Source organism: Theileria orientalis, chromosome 1 (assembly GCF_000740895.1).
Source record: "Theileria orientalis strain Shintoku DNA, chromosome 1, complete genome".
Taxonomy (NCBI): domain Eukaryota; phylum Apicomplexa; class Aconoidasida; order Piroplasmida; family Theileriidae; genus Theileria; species Theileria orientalis.
Genome location: NC_025260.1, coordinates 843,398 through 859,865, shown reverse-complemented (window position 1 = coordinate 859,865; position 16,468 = coordinate 843,398). Strand labels below are relative to the sequence as shown.

The following is a 16,468-nucleotide window of genomic DNA, read 5'->3' as shown; positions in this document are numbered from 1 at the left end:
GCGATTTAAATAGAGTGAGCCCGAAGGGATTTGAACCCCCAACCTTCCGATCTGGAGTCGGACGCGCTACCGTTGCGCCACAAGCCCTACGGCACGACTTGCAATTGTCAATTCATAAATTTTAATTTATAGTGTAGAGTGCCAACAATATCAGATTTCATTATATATACACTATGAAATTAAGCCCCGCCTTAATTTCCCAGGGCTACCAGATTCTAAGCCCTACAGGAGATCGCACCTTGTCACTGAGAGGTATTTGCCTGGATTCCACACCGAACATTTGTTTTTAGACTCCAGAATCTCGGTTGTTGCAAATTTGGGTGCAACCAACGACGACTACGACTCTCTGGACCTGTCCAACAATGATATAATAAAACTTGAGAACTTTCCTCTGCTTCCCAGGCTTAAAACTCTCGTAAGTTTTGCACAAAAAAATGAATATTTTCAGATTGTGGCCGGGAACAGGGTTTCTAAAATCGCAGATGATATCGGAAGTTGCCTTCCGAACTTATCATCACTAGTACTTACAAACAACTCGGTATGTTTACATAAAATCACTAATATACTTCAGATCACGACAATTTCACAGCTTGAACCATTATTTAAATGTAAGATTGCACACATGTTTAAAGCGTATTTAGGTAAATCACTAGAAAGACTTGCTCTTTTGGATAACCACGTCGTAGCGTAAGTTGATATTACACAAGTGGAAAAAATCATATTTAGGGTCCCTCACTTTAGGGAATATTTGATTCATAAGATTCCATCATTGAAATATTTAAATTTTACCAAAGTGAAGAGGAAGGAGAGGGAAGATGCAACAGCTCTCTTCTGCTCCGACAAGGCAACGAAACTTTTTAAAGAGATGGGTATTTATTAGATATAATGACAAAATAGTCAAATATAACCACAAATTTACTTTTAATCTAGGTTATGATCCTAAAGATGTATCACATACTTTAAATGGCACACAAACACACTTTCCGGATTCAAACCATAAGGAATCTGGCAAAATGGAATTAGACGAATGAATTAATGTGTTGAAAATTAACAAATCAGTGTTAAATAATTAATGTGTGTATTTTATGGTATTTGGTGACCGCCAAGTAATGCCACAACTCAGTTTATATATTTTACACATGGCGAGATTTTCAAACACCTTCTGCAGCCTTCTTTCAGTAGTTTTAATTTATAATGTTTGTTGTAATATTATTGTCTCTACTGGGCCGATTTTACTCTAATTGTATAAGTAATAAACAGTATTCTTTCGTTAAGCTGCCTCCCATATACACACATTGTCCTAATTTATCAGCAAATTTGTTTGAAAAGGAAGAAATAGAGGCGGTAAACCCATGCCTGCCAACCATAGAGAAGAAGCCGCCGATATATAATTTAGAAGACCCATTATCGCAATTCAGAGTACAAAACTTCATAAAAACGAAGGATTCGCCGGAACTGGACCTGAGTTCACTTCCATATGTACAAATAGAACACCAAGATAAGAATAAATTAGTAAAATTTAAAGATGGAAGGGAGATACTCTCATTCTACGCAAACAAACTTAACTCGTACTTAGCAAACTACATGGAATGGAACAAGGCATATGATCCTGAGTCAGACAACAGAGAAAAACTGGAGCTGTACAATCCAATCTTGCCGGATACATACTATGCAGTAGTGTACTACTGCAGCTGGCAGTCGGAGTCTATAGCACTAGTGAAAGCAATACAACAGCTACTGGGAAATTACTATTTCGAAAGAGACCCAAAAATAGAACACCCGAAGAAGAGGAAGGTAAGAAAAAAGGAACTGCTGGAGGAGTTCAGGAGGATACAAGCAGAAATAGAAGAACACGATAAGAAAGTAGAATATGCCAAGGAAAACAACCTGCCGATTCCACCTGGACCAGGAAATGAATCAATAGAGCCAGTGAAGTTCAACCTGAGGATCCCGGACGTGGAGGAGACCATTAGAATACTGGATCACTGCAGGAAGAAGTACAACTTTAACTGGTGGATGCCGAAGTTTGGAGCGATCAAGTACAACCGCATCGTGGACAAGGCGTTCAACGAACTGTACAACACGAGCTATAAGCAGGTGAGGTCGGCTGAAGAGCGCAAGAAGTATAAGCTGAGGGACCTGAAGAGAGTGATGCGCAGCAAGGCGAAGAAGGTGGCGAGGCCAGTGAACGTCAACTTCGTGCTGGTGAGACTGGCCAACTCGATGATGATATCGAACTCGAGGCAGGGGGCACGAAGGCACAGACGGTTCATCCAGTCGCACGAAAAGGAGTTCCGGTTCAACGAAATCATGCTGAGGCTGCTCCTGGACCAGGAAATTTACTACGAGAACATGCCGGCGCTGCAGCTGTTCAAGTGCAGGGAGGGCCTGGACTCGCTGCCCTCGGTCTACGGCAGCAAGAGCCACGCGGCAAAGCCCCTGGATGAAGACGCGAGCTTCTACAGAAGCGACCCCTTCGAGGTCGCGGCGCGCGTGAACTACGGGCTCCCGGTGCTGCGGAAGTGCAGCCACCTGGCGGTGGCCGACGACTTCGTGCACCTGGGCAACTTCATGGACCTGGGCAGCCTGAAGGCCCTCGACGCGTTCGAGAGTCTGTTCGCGCCGGGCTCGGACGCGCTATCTGTCCTGACGCGGACCAGGGACATGAGCGAGCTCGACCTGAGCAGGCTAGGGCCCGTTTTGGAGACCCTGACGCTCATGTACAAGTTCCAGCTGAAGAAGATCGTCGACGCCAGGCCGAAGAAGCCTGAGTACCTCATTCTGAACCCATAGCTGTAAGATTCTCTTAACGGTGTGCCTGTCGCACTCATACACAGATATAATACCGTAAATACACACAAATTCACGAATACGCTAGAACAAACATACACTATACGATATTAGTTTGAAAGATACGATGGCATCGACAGCCTGTACAGGGTCACCTTTACCCTCTCGTGCACGCTCTGGTGCGCCTGGTACAGCCGCAGCACGAAGTTGTCGGCCATGGCGTACCTGACGAGCACCTTCAGCAGAAGCTCCTCGAGCACCTTCGCAAGGTTCGCGTCGGAGCCCGGGAGCCGCTCGCTCACGAGGGTCACGAAGAGCGAGAGCAGGCTGAAGTAGTCCGACTCCGCGGAGTCCAACTCCTCCTTCTTCGCCTCCATCGCAATCGTGCCCGCCAGGTCCCTCGAGGCGACCTTGTAGGCCTCCCTGAAGGCCAGCAGCCTCGCGTGGATCTCCGAGAAGAGCGAGTTGAGTGCGTAGAAGAAGAAGTTGGTCAAGAGGTGCTCCGGCGGGAGCGTCATCAGAAACTGAAGCACCAGCAGCGAGTTGACCACGTTCCTCTTGACGTAGAAGTCGAACGAGAGCTCCATCTTCTTCTGGTCGCGCTCGAAAGTCCTCAGCGTCTGCCACATGACCTTGTACGGCAGGCTCTGCTCGAAGGGCGCGTCGCCCGTGTCGAGCATCTTCACGACGTCCGCGTGGAACTCGAAGAGCCTGTAGAGGTGCGTCATCGACTTGCTTCCGAATATCAGCAGCGTGTCCCAGAAGAGCATCACCAGCTCGTCCCTCTCCCACACAGGGCCGTCGGAGCCCGCGTCCCCGGCCGCTCCTTCCGACATGGCCGCCTTGTCGCTGGGGTGCTCCAGGTCGAAACTGTGCTGCTCGTCGCCCTGGTTCTGCGCGCTCGCCTCCAGGTCCTCGTCTGCGTGCACCACCTCGTCGTAGTCCCTCGTCTCCTTGGTCTGCGAGAAGAGGTGCTTCGGCGCCTCCCTCAGGTGCCTCTTGTTCGTGTAGTTGTTTATGAAGGTGATAATTCTCCTGTTCCTCAGGTCGTTCTCCTCCGGCGCGAGCTTGTTGAAGTGCAGCATGTTCAGGAATAGCTGGTGTTCGTGCGGCTTATTCTTGAAGTCCCTCAGCAGGTTGAGCGCCTTGATCTCCGCCTCGAGCTCTCTCGGCGAGTACGTCAGCAGTCTGTCCATGTACACCAGCCTCGATATCTTCTCTATCAGCCTCAGGTTATAGTTGTTTGCGCAGTTGCTCGGCTTGAAGAGCGTTTTGAAGAGTCTGCTGTTCTTCTCCCTAGTCAGCTCCTTCTGCAGCTCGTCGCTGTTTTCGCCCTCGATTGTCATGTCGCTCGCCGACCTCCTGATTTTGCAGAACTCCATGTTGAACCAGAAGCTGCAGATGCTTATCAGCGTGTTTAGCACGTTGCAGTCCAGCCTGTCCGTCTCCACCAGCAGCTGCGACACGAACGAGTAGAAGATGTCCTCCGTCTTCCGCTCCAGCGTGCACAGGTTGTGCATCACCAGGATCCCGAAGACTGAGTAGTAGTTGTTGTAGAAGTTCGAGAGGGCCAGGTTAAGCAGCACGTCCACGATTCCGTACTCCTTGAACTCCTCGTTCAGCGGTATTGCCAGCAGCTGCTGCGCGCACCTCAGCGAGTCGTCTCCGAAGGCGTCAAACACGTAGTACACATGCTCCTCAAACAGCCTACATATTTATTATAAGCCATATTGTCAACAGTAAATGAATAATTGTATATGCATTAAAGGTAACAATGCTTACAATAGTAACAGTAGTGGTATTGCCACTAACACAATTGCATAAGAAGTATAAATTTAACTCACCACTTGTCGTGAACCGTTGTCAACTGCGACTTATCCAGTGTGTAGTTGAAATTAAAACTCTTCGGGTTTACTGGCTTAAAATTTTTAAAGTTCTTCAGGTCTAGCTGAAGCACCGAATTCAAATTGTCTGCAGTGACCTTATTCTCCTCGTATTCCACAGGCTCATTCAGCTTTTCAACGATGCCCTTGCTTTGGTAGAACCTGTACGTCGTCGAACTTGTCCAGTCATTCTGAATAACGTGTTAATACTAACACTAAAAGCTCTTTGTGAACGCACAAACAATAACCTATAAAAGGGAACAGCAACAGCCATAATTTGCCATTTGCCTTCGCCTACCGCTTACCTTGAGCAGCGACCTCAGCGCCTGCACTCCTGAGGTGAACCTGTCTTCCAGCGTTCCTGTCACCGTGTCCTTGTAGAAATACTTGTACGAGTACGGGTTGAACCTCCTCTTGGTGTCCGAAAAGTCGACTTCCGGGTTGTAGCTCAAATCTGCCTCCAGGGACTCCAGCAGCCTCGACCTTCTTTCCGAGTACTCAAATAGCCTTTCGCACATCGACGTGATAACGTCCACGTTCGACATGAATGCCTCCCTGCTGAACCAGGGTATGCTCGAGAGCACTATATAGTTCAGGTTATCCAGCGTGACCACCGACTTCGCGTAGTCCTTGTTGTTGTCGTACGCGAAGTTTTCAATCTCTGAGGCCAGCTTCAGCAGTGACGATAGCACTTCAAACACCGATATCGACCTCACGTTTGCGCAGTGCAATCCTACCAAAAAGCGCAGCAACAGCACCGACGCGGTCCTGTTCCCCTCCGAGAGCTTCATCCCCAGGTTGTACAGAACCTGCTGGTTAACGCTCTCCACGAGCGGCGCCCTTCCTCCCACCTTCAAAAGTCCTATCAGACTCGCGTATGCTCCTGCGTAATTTTAATTTATTCGTCGTGTATTCCCTTACCTGTCTTAACTGGGAACGTCTCCACGCATTCCACCAGCATTATCGATATCAGCTTGTTGAACCTCGTTGGCAAGACTTTAAGTTCATCGTACACCAACTGGATGTCCTCCTTGGCCGTCGCGAACGAGTCCAGCAGCGTCACCAATTTAGCCTTAATTGCCTTAAGCTCGTCGGCATCCGATTTAATTTTAAAGTTCGGCTTGTTCTGATAGTTGTTCGTCCTTGCGTACGGTCCTCGACCCCGTGTCTCTCTGTAATTCTGGAATTTGCCGAAGTCTCTGTTCCTCGGCCCATATGGTCTCTGGTTTCTATAGTTTCTTCTTTTAACTCTCATAGGCCCTCGTTCATCACCACCATCCTCCCCAAAATCTTCTTTAAAGCCATTATCATCTAATTTTTCTTGGTCTCTATTATCGTTTTGTGGCTGTTCAGGGTCAATTTCATCATTAAACGGCAAATCATCAACATTATGATTTATATCCACTTCGACCGTGTCCATTTTTTTTAAAATAACAAATTATACACTTTTACACCGCTATACAAATATCAATATCTAAGATATAATAATAATTAAGAGATAAACCAGATTATTAATAAAACAAAAGGATTCCAATGTGATATTTATGTTAAAATACTTTTAAAACCGATTTATTTTTACTATTAATATGTGTATATTATATAACTAATTCAAATTCTGATCTTATTCATGTATCATTTTTTTTATTTATATTTATTTAATGGCCCCATCGCTGGATATATATATTGTCATTATTTATTTAATTTCAACAAATTTAAATGATTCTTTCTATGTTTTATGTTCAATATATTTTTTGTTTTCAATAAAAATAGTTATTCTGTCATTATTAATCGATATTTACATACATCAATTACACATTAATTTAGCGCAAGTATACCTAATAAGTCAATCTATGTTTGATTGAGAGTAGTACTAATACCAAGTCTAAAAATAAATAAAAAAGGCCAAAATTATTCACAAATTTTTTCTATACACATTAAGTATTGTATTCTAATGGATCATGTGTTTCCTATTTATTTGATAAACGCAAGCAAATTCAATCACAAACAACTGTAATTCTGCTATATATATCTTTGATAATATGGAAAATATATTCACTAATCAATAATTATTATCTAGGAACAATAATATTGTGTATCTTTATGAGTAACACAGATATGTTATTAAAATAAGTCCCTTTTGCAAATTAATAAAAAACTATAAGAATCCTGCTATAACCATATTTATTTTAAATTAATTGAATATTTATAAATGTATACAGGGGTTGCTGATGTAGATACAAGTGACTAATTACACACCGTCAGAAAAGTAAGAATAAAGATTTAAAGGGCCAAAAACACCTAAAAACAACAAAGAAAGGGTTTATAATCAATAAAAACTAAGATAAACACAAAAGATCAACTTTAAACATATCAATAATTGAACAATTAAAACAGCTACAGGGAAATTACAAGAAAAGAAACAGATTAACACACTACAGTACATAGACTATAAAATATCAAGAATCATGATATAAATAGAAATAAATTAAATATATTCTAAACATACGGTTGAAATAAGAAAGTAGAAATATATACGAAACCTCATTAATTGTAGTGTCAGAGTAGTAAGAAGTATAGTTATAATTGAAAACCACCGAATCTAAAGAATATTTAAATTATAAATACATTTTTAATGGATTACACACGTATTCACATATAATAATGATTCGACAAAATGATCTTTTTTAGTTTTTGCATTTTTGATAGAAATTAGTATTTCACTCTACAGAATTTTTAAATTGAAATCATTTTTATATTTATTCACACAATAACATATAAGTAAAAGACCCAGAACAGAATCTATAACTACAATATCAATTTAAACCAATGAATCTATAAAACATGGGAATTTTATGTCAAATTTTCATATTGGGATTGTACATTATTTGATATTTTAAGATAGAACGGATGTGTAGTCTCATCTATGTAACATAATACTTTAATCGTACCAGAAATTTGAAGTATCACATTAATAGGATGAACGAATCAATTATTTTGATTCTACAATAATTTTTTTGAGCACTAGTATTCCGATAAAATCAACCAAATATAAGTAATATTTCAATATAGAACGACATCGTAAAGTAGAAACCCATGAAATAACAGTAAAAGAGTAATAGAATCTATTTTTGAACATCGCATCAGACATCAAAGGCTATACAAAATCACAACTATTTCAAACTTGGAAATTACAAGCACCACATTTCAAAGAAAATAAAAACAGCCAGGAACAGTCAATCAAGTCATATATTAAAATGAGATTCTTTTAAAGCGTAAATGGTGTTCAGTACACATTTCTAGTTATTACCAAAATACCCCACACAACAGCACCATAATAAATTATTTATTCAAAATAAGGTATGTCACACATACATAGACAATATAGTATAGAAAACGAATACAGTACACAGATAAACAACACAGATACCTCTCATTTTCTAAATTTTGGAACGAAAATATATATAGCAGCACTAATTATCGCAATTAGCACACATCGTTTTTAGATGAATAAGGACAATAATGGCTCTCCGTCAAACAGCCAAGAAGACACTAGAAACCAGCCAGGTAGAGAAAATTCGGAACTAAGTGGCAAGAGCGTGGGACGTAGCTCACTAATGATGAAAAACTTTGAAAGCAGCGCTAGCCTGTTGAAGCTGGGAATGAATAGAAACACAGTCGGTAGCATCCAAGATCAAACGAACAGAACAATAGAAGATACAGTTAAAAATGACGTACTGAGTAGGTTCGTAACATCTAAAATGCAAACAAACCAACACTTGGGAGATGGGCAAAGAAGTTTTAAGGACCTACAAGGTGAATACGTTACAACGGGAGGGAACACGATATCGCTGAACAATATTAAAACCCCAGCGCTGACAAGTAATTTGACGAACAATAGAAACGGAAGAATGCTGAGAACAAGGAAATCGAACAGATTCACACCAGAATTTGAATCAGTAGACGGGCTTACCCCACCATACAAAAACCACCTCACAACGGGAAACTATAGCCAGTGCACACTGCTAGCAAAGCAAATTCAAACAATGCCGACAGGAATGGGAAGAAGTTACCCAGGGATTAACCACACGGAAATGACAAATTCGACGAGAGCAACAATGCCGATGATGCACACATACCTCACACAAAGCTCAGAAGAAAGATACCCGAGAGAAATAGCCGAAAACACAACCACACTTATAAGAGAAGGCTTAGAAGAGAGAAACATGACAACACACGAAGAATATGAAGAAAGTAAACAAAATATAGAAGGATCAGACGAAGCTGATCCGAATAATACAACGCAATACTACAGCAGAGTGTTCGAAAACTCAGAAGAGTCGCTCTCACTCCTGAAGAAAATGTTCGTGGCAAACAGTAACAGTAACAGTAACGCAGCAAAAACGAGTTTTAAAGAACAAGGTGAAGATTCAGAAGACCCGGGGATGCAGATGGATAAGTTTGAGTGGATACCAAACGAACCAACGGAAGACAACCTCATGGGGACGAAGGAAAACATAGAGGAGCTGTTTGAAAATAACTTTGAAGAGGACTGCGACGGATACATGCTCTCGAGCTACTTTAACCAGGCGCAGACGGACCTGGACGTTAAGCTGATGAACCTGGCGACGATACACGAGAGCCTGTACACGACCTCGGACACGGCGACGCTGAGGACGCTGGAAAAATTCCTGCTACAGCTGCTGCAGCAAAAAAACTTCTACGGGAGCCTGACGCCATTCGGAAAGTTACTGGCATTCATCAACCTGAGCTTCCTGAAAAGGCACATCACACTACTGGACACACTATACAGCCACCCGGAAATGTCCGTAATAAGGAACGCACTAGCAAACTCAAGAGGCCAAATAGAGAAAACGCTAAACGCATCAGCAGGTAAGAACGAAGAGCAATGTGCAGTTAGAGGGCCGAACTATTTAGTTAGTCATACCAATACGGGTCTAGTTTGTTAAGTGGTGTTAGTACACATCTACGTATGGTTATGGTGTTAGTACACATCTACGTATGGTTATGGTGTTAGTACACATCTACGTATGGTTATGGTGTTAGTGCACATCTACGTATGGTTATGGTGTTAGTACACATTTATGTCTAGTCATGGTGTTACACTGTTAGGTTTAGTTACACTATGGTACTATACATTTATGTCTAGTTATCCTTACACTCATAGTTACACAATTACGCATCTAGTTAAATTTATACACAGCCATTTAAGATACACCTACTCTTATAAAGCCATGTCTAGTTATATGTACACACCACCTCATACCTGAGGAGATGAGTAAAAGCACACCGATGGTCCAGCCATTGGGCATGAAAAAGCCAAATAAAAATTAATGAATTTATTAGGAATTGAGGGAAATAAACTGTCAAGCGAGGAGACGATGAACGTATTTACACAAATATTGAATAAAACGAATAGAGAAAAAAATGAAGCAACCACATCGTCAAACATGCTGAAGTCGAAGCAGTATTCATCAGGATTGAGACAGAATAGGAACAGATTGACAGTAATTGACACGCTGTCAGGAATGTATAAGACAGGAGGAGAGCCGCACTTCCCACGCTTCGTGTGCGGATCAATAGATAGGTCACTGGTAGTCAGCTCAGAGACAATCAGCATACCGTTTGAAAAGTCAGACAAGAGGAATGTACACGTACAGTTTGAAAAGTTCGACAGCGGAAACTGCAAAACATGGCCAAACACAACGAAGCTGCCGCAAAACATATCAGAAGGAACGTTCGTGCAAGTGGCGCCACAGAAACACTCGAGCTGCATGGCATGGAAGGGAGGAATTGTGGTGTCAATAGCAGCAGGACAGCTGATGATCAAGGTGCCAGGAGAGTCGAAGGAGAGAATGTACATCATGAGGAACTTCGTGCCGCCAAACGTGCCAATCGTAAAGCTGGAAAAGGGACATTGGAGACTGATGCCGAGAGAGTTGGACGTGACGAGAGACCTGTACGTGGGCTCGTGCCTGTCACTGCTGAACCTGCCGGACCCAGAAGAGTCAGTGGACGTAGTGGTACTGAACATGTTCTTCTCGAAAGAAAACACGCCAATCGCACCAGTGAAGCTGCCGTCAGACGAAACGAACTTCCAGCACGAAAGCACGAAAAGAGCGCCGGAAAGTAAGGCTGGTGAAGGAGGGACGAGGCATCAGAGTAGTAATCGCAACGAACAGGCACCGATAGAAGTGGACGGAGGAGAGGAAAAGGTACCAGAGGAAATCGTGGAAGACAAAGAAGCCTCGGACATAGAAGCGGGGATAAAGAAGTCATACGAAACGGACATGAGAATGTGCTCGTGCAGCGGACACACGCTGAGAGTGTTCGAGGGAAGATGCGCAGGAGTGCCGGAAAGAATACTGGTGCACAACCTGCAGGACAAGAAGGAGCACGTGCTCACAGTGGCAGACCTGAGAGGATTTAAGCTTAACTACGACATACACGCGCACTTTGACGGACCGACAGGAAACGCACAGTTCCCAAACAGCGTCTGGGTGATCCCGAGGGACATATCGTTCCTGGGAGACACGCTGGCGACGAAGGACTCGAACAAGGCAGGCTACGCGTGGCTGTTTAAGCCAGCACACTGCCTGGTGATGTTCCCGTTCAACAGAACAGTGGACACGCTGCAGGACCTGTTTAGACTAATCCCATTCCTGCACCCGGAACTCAACTACCTGGCGCTATGCGCAGGACTCTGGACGCTGCGCAACAAGCAGGAGGCGCAAGGACACGAGGCACCCTCGTACACGAGGAGCCAGAAGGCAGCAATCAGAGACCTGACGTCGAACGACGTGGTCTCGGAAGTGTGCGCAGACCTGGTGAGGTGCCCATTCTCACTCACGAGGAGACTGTACGGCTGCCTGCCAGTTATCAGCCTCTGGATCACGCTGGACCTCTACGACCCGGACAGCGACAAGGAACCCTCGATCCCGAACAACATAAAGGTGCCGAAGCCCACGGAGTGCGAAAACTGCACAGGCCTGGTACTCAGCAAAACGGGAATGGTTAAAATACTGAGCAACAAGTACACGCAGATGCTGGCGAAAAAATTGGCGAAGAAGGCAAGAGAGCAGGGAGCAAGTAACCCGAGCATGGAGAATTTGCCGCAGCTGGAACCGGATACCTCTAAGAAGGGACCGAAGGAGGGAAGAGACCAGTACAAGGAGACGAGCCCCGAGGGCGAAGTGACCTCGAAGCTGAGCGAGGAGCACAAGTGGAGCACAGACCGAGGCCTCAACGTCGGATACGACACGAGCGGAGGAAGCACGAGCTTCGGAGGAAGCAGAAGCTTCAGTGCCATAAGCGGCACGAGCGTCAGCTCAAACGGCACAACAGAGACGAACAGTAGCAGTAAGACGAACGTCAGCAGCAAGACGAGCAGCGCTAACAGCAGGATCAGCGGCGGCAACAGCACCAGCTACACGGGCATAAACGGTACGGACCACAGCGCCGGCGCTGGAAGCGGCACAAGCGCCAAAACATATACCAAAGCCGTCACTAACACCAGAGACGCCGTAGGCACTGGAAGCGACAGCGTTGAAAGGGCAATGTACTCTGACACAGGGAACGAAGGTATGGAAAGGAGGAAGCAGGCGGACCCTGTTAACGATGGCGCTGAAAACGCAGAATCGGACAGACAGGAGGAGCTTAGCGAGGAGAGTACGCTGAGGAAGGAAATGGAGGAGCTGAGCAGGTCGCTGAACAGCAACCGGGAGGACGCAGTCCTGACGAACCTGGACCAGACGGAGAGCATGGACAAGACACAAGAAACCAACCTCTTCTCAGCAATCTTCTCGACGGACGCAGAGTACGACGTCGCACCAGTGCTCATGGACCTGGAGAGAGCAGAGGAGTGGGTAAAGAGAGTGCAGACGCTCGCAAACTCGAGGTGGAGAGTGACGAAGGAGTTCACAGCCTCATACACAGTCGACGACGAATTCTCGCTGCTCACAATGTCGCCAAACACAAGCGCAAACAAGCCGAACTCGGACTTCATCCTGCAGCTGGCAGGAGTGATGAACACAATCAAGAAGGGCAAGGAGACGCCAATAGACCCGAACCTGGTGTACAAACTCTACCAGCTCTCGGAGGAGTGCAGCTCGACGACGGAGGGAGCACTGCTGACGGGCTGGTCCTCGTACATCTTCAACGAACAGAAGTCGCAGGTGGACCTCATGATCTCCTCGAACATGCACAACCCGCGACCCTCAATATGCTACTCGAACACCCTGAGGAAGGAGAAGGAGGCACTCCACGCGAGCATGTGCCCCTTCAACGCGACCTGCCCGAGAGGACTCAGCTGCCCCGGGACCACAGGGCTCCTGAGCATGTGCCCGCACGGCGGGCCGGCGCTCCTGGGCCCGAGCCTCCAGGGGTACGGGGGCGCATACGCGGGCGGCAAGCACGGCTTCGCGGGCGCTGCGAGGGCGCCGGCCGGCCACGCCTTCCAAAAGTGCCCCTCGAGCCTCTCCTCCAACTACTCGCGCCTCTTCAACAACAACTCGATCCTGAGCGACCTGTCGAACTACTACAAGAGGAAGCGCGACGACGACATCAAGAAGCTGACCGCCTTCAACAAGATGCAGAAGAGCAACCACGCCTCCGGCGCGCTCATGCCGAAGCTGGGGCTGCAGGCCGACGTGCACCTGCTCAAGATGAAGCACCCGGAGCCCGAGAACCCCTTCATCAACGACCCGTTCGACTTCTGCAAGTTCACAGACAAGCCGCAGCGGAGGAAGTTCATCTCCTCGCTCCAGTGGGACGACGACGTGGAGCTGTAGCCGCGACAAGAGTAACACTTGCGATTATTATACACGCGTACCTAGCAATCCACAGCACTTAGTGTGCGACCGCGTCGATTCTAGTTAGAGTATCCGTAGATATCGCCTAGTTAAAATTGAGCCGAGACGTTCAAACAGACTGTTAGTTAGGGGTTGAAGCATGGAATTGCAGAAACAGATAACGTTTGCTAACATTAGGGTATATGAATGGGTGTAAATAAGTGACCATGTGTAGTCATGATTCCAAGTTTAAAACTGAGTAATTTCAACAAAAAAGGCTCAGCGCACAAAGTGAAACAGAAAAATGAGAGATGAATACACAAATACACGGTGAGAGGGGTGTTGCATACACAACCTGCGAATTCGAAATGTGTGGCCGAAAAGGGAGAATCACAAAAAAGGAATAATAGTATGTTAGCGAGATATGCACAGCAAAATTGCTCAAATTTCATCGTCACTCAAGTGCGGTGGCTAAGACACTGGGCGAAGAAAAAGAACGTAAAAAGTACACATTTTTTAATCAACGACTGTGATTCCTCGCTGTACAGGCCAGCAGTGCCGGGAACGATTCTGGCGAATCTACGAAGACTGCCGAACAGAAAGACGCGGCCCAGAGAATACAGAGTAGCGGCCACCGCTTCGGGGAAATTTGCATTGGTACAGCCTTACCCACCCAATGTTAACTGCACACTCGCTCCGTATCCAAAAAATGTTGCAGGAAACCAAAATGACCCAAATAAACTAGGAAACTACAAGTTCGTGCAAAAGTACAAAGGAATAGAATACGTGAGTATAAAGAGAATGGTACCGTACCCACGAGGCAGCAGCGCATACACATTCGACGTAGATAGAATAGTACAGTCAAAAAAGCACAAGTAAATGTAAAATATACGATGATTAAGTCCAAAATAGTAGTAAGACTCGCGCAGAACCTTAAGTTCATGAAAAGGGCCGACACACCCTCGAGGATACACAGTAGCACCAAAAACTTAAGTTTCGCCATTTGTAACATACCAAACCAGTTTGTAAAGTATAACCACTCAAAGCAGCTGTACAGGCAGGCCTCTGAGGGCGAAGGCGTGCAGAACTTATGCAGCACGTCCCTGGACGTGATGTACAATAAGACAAGCTTCAACGTACTGCAGTCACAAACTAACAATCTGCTAAGTGTAAGTTAGAATTTGAATCCATAACAGACCAGTCTCTTGAAAATTACATATTTGAGCAATAGAGGTCATAAATTGTTTATTAGTAGCTATTTATTTAACAATGTTAGCTGCATAATATACACTGCTACCAGCAAATCGTATCATGATAGGAAGCTTTATAAGTTACACAGCAACCATTGAACTGTATATAATAATACAGTCGTTATAGACAAGTAAATTGTTTACATCCACAAATACAGTTTTTAATAAAATGAATTTAGCACGCGGGAAGCTTTAAGATAGACGAATTGTTGTTGTTGCTGTGCCCATACGCAATGTATGTGGACTCATATAGCACCTGGTTCAAGGTGAACTACACGGATTTTAACACGGCACTTGCCATATATAACAGGCACCTGCTGTGTAACGTGTCAGACATGTCAATAGAGCAGATGTACTTCATGATAGAGCTCTTCAGAAAACTGAGTAAGAGGTACCCGCAGTACGCGCTAACGGACTACCCGCTCCTCTCGAGTATAATATCAAAGCTTATCTTCTTCTCGGAGAACGTGCCGAGTCCGGGAGAGCCGCCCTCTAGATTCCACAGCCTGCAGAGCAACAGGCTGAGCTCCGAAGTTAACTCCTACAGCACGACCCTGCAGAACGTGTACAACTGCTACTACCCGTACTTTAAAATGATATACACGGGCTTCGAGCCGCTGAGGAAGTACACTGAGTACCTGACCAAGTCGTGCGCGCACGTCCAGAGCCTGATCATGGAGCAGAACTACACGGAGATCCTGAAGCACTTCGAGGACCTGTGCGAGTCGCTGTCGAAGCTGAAGAGTCAGAAGTTCCTGAAGCTGGCGACGGTGGTGAGGCTGGCGACCATATTCGAGAGGAACGGCAAGCTGTACCCGGACAGGCAAATCGTAAAAATGCCAGACCTCGTGAACAAGCTGGCAATATCACTGCACTCGCTGACGATACACATGTACGTGGCCGGCGAGGACTCCCCGGCGCTCGGCGACGAGCAGTTCGTGGACGTGATACTGAAGATGTTCACCAAGGTGCTCGACACGGTGAGCATCGCCGAGGTCAGCGACTGCCTGGCGTCTCTGCACGCATCGGGCCACCTGAACGAGCATCTGCTGAGGCTGTTCGTGCCGTACATAGTGAACGACCTCAAAAACTCGCCCCTGAACGACCTGATCAAGCTCATGATACAGCTCACAAACTACAAGTTCTACCACTGGCTCTTCTGGATCACGCTCGCGCAGGGCATACAGGTGAAGAAACTGAACCAGATACGGGACCTCGAGCTGCTTAACGACTTCTACTCGTGCCTGACGCTGCAGAACCAGCGCCTGATCGAGGCCAAGAACGTGGCGCAGGTGAACTCGCTGTGCTTCGTCCACGTTACGAAGCTGGGCGAGGACGACCGGGAGCCCACGCAGGAGAGCTACACGCCCATATACTCGATCCTGACAGAGCTGTTTGACCTGAAGGACCCGGACCTGCAGTCGATGGTGAACACGTACACGAAGCTGCTCTACGAGCTCGACGAGTACTTCAACCTGGACACGGTGGGAAGCCTCGAGAACAGCCAGCTTCTGGAGACGTTTTTGAACACGAGGACCAAGTTCAAAAACATACAAGCAGAAATATAATTTGCAAAGTTATATACACCTACACGCGCAGACATAAAACTTTATCAAAATCAATCCGGATATCAACTAATCGATGTTCATGTTATCAATAGTTTATATTATTCCACTCAGGGGGTTGTGGGCAATAGTACATACCATGATTAATAACATGGCCAGTGTGTGTGAAAAAT

General features: G+C 45.7%; 7 protein-coding genes and 1 non-coding gene across 8 annotated transcripts; 6 read left to right on the top strand and 2 right to left on the bottom strand.

Annotated features, from left to right (window-relative positions):
• Positions 1–15: 15 nt before the first annotated feature.
• On the bottom strand, positions 16–87 carry TOT_01t000005. The gene has a single exon. It is a non-coding gene; the product is annotated as a tRNA-Trp (tRNA).
• Positions 88–173: 86 nt separating this feature from the next.
• Positions 174–1,031, top strand: TOT_010000389 (leucine-rich repeat, typical subtype containing protein; the record flags this gene model as incomplete). The annotated part of the gene is made up of 6 exons (XM_009690928.1): positions 174–252; positions 291–415; positions 449–538; positions 572–687; positions 727–869; positions 931–1,031. The coding sequence occupies 6 exons, from the start codon at positions 174–176 to the stop codon at positions 1,029–1,031; spliced, it is 654 nt and encodes a 217-aa protein (XP_009689223.1).
• Positions 1,032–1,194: 163 nt separating this feature from the next.
• TOT_010000388 (conserved hypothetical protein) lies at positions 1,195–2,851 on the top strand (the record flags this gene model as incomplete). The annotated part of the gene is made up of 2 exons (XM_009690927.1): positions 1,195–2,771; positions 2,794–2,851. The coding sequence occupies 2 exons, from the start codon at positions 1,195–1,197 to the stop codon at positions 2,849–2,851; spliced, it is 1,635 nt and encodes a 544-aa protein (XP_009689222.1).
• A 49-nt stretch (positions 2,852–2,900) lies between these two features.
• Positions 2,901–6,093, bottom strand: TOT_010000387 (conserved hypothetical protein; the record flags this gene model as incomplete). The annotated part of the gene is made up of 4 exons (XM_009690926.1): positions 2,901–4,497; positions 4,635–4,864; positions 4,979–5,556; positions 5,595–6,093. 4 exons carry the CDS (start codon positions 6,091–6,093, stop codon positions 2,901–2,903), a joined length of 2,904 nt encoding a protein of 967 aa, XP_009689221.1.
• Positions 6,094–8,176: 2,083 nt separating this feature from the next.
• Positions 8,177–10,025, top strand: TOT_010000386 (conserved hypothetical protein; the record flags this gene model as incomplete). The annotated part of the gene is made up of 2 exons (XM_009690925.1): positions 8,177–9,563; positions 9,904–10,025. 2 exons carry the CDS (start codon positions 8,177–8,179, stop codon positions 10,023–10,025), a joined length of 1,509 nt encoding a protein of 502 aa, XP_009689220.1.
• On the top strand, positions 10,025–13,480 carry TOT_010000385 (conserved hypothetical protein; the record flags this gene model as incomplete). Its single annotated transcript, XM_009690924.1, has 1 exon — positions 10,025–13,480. The coding sequence occupies one exon, from the start codon at positions 10,025–10,027 to the stop codon at positions 13,478–13,480; it is 3,456 nt and encodes a 1,151-aa protein (XP_009689219.1).
• A 411-nt stretch (positions 13,481–13,891) lies between these two features.
• TOT_010000384 (conserved hypothetical protein) lies at positions 13,892–14,359 on the top strand (the record flags this gene model as incomplete). Its single annotated transcript, XM_009690923.1, has 1 exon — positions 13,892–14,359. The coding sequence occupies one exon, from the start codon at positions 13,892–13,894 to the stop codon at positions 14,357–14,359; it is 468 nt and encodes a 155-aa protein (XP_009689218.1).
• A 14-nt stretch (positions 14,360–14,373) lies between these two features.
• On the top strand, positions 14,374–16,298 carry TOT_010000383 (conserved hypothetical protein; the record flags this gene model as incomplete). The annotated part of the gene is made up of 2 exons (XM_009690922.1): positions 14,374–14,649; positions 14,910–16,298. 2 exons carry the CDS (start codon positions 14,374–14,376, stop codon positions 16,296–16,298), a joined length of 1,665 nt encoding a protein of 554 aa, XP_009689217.1.
• Positions 16,299–16,468: the final 170 nt, after the last annotated feature.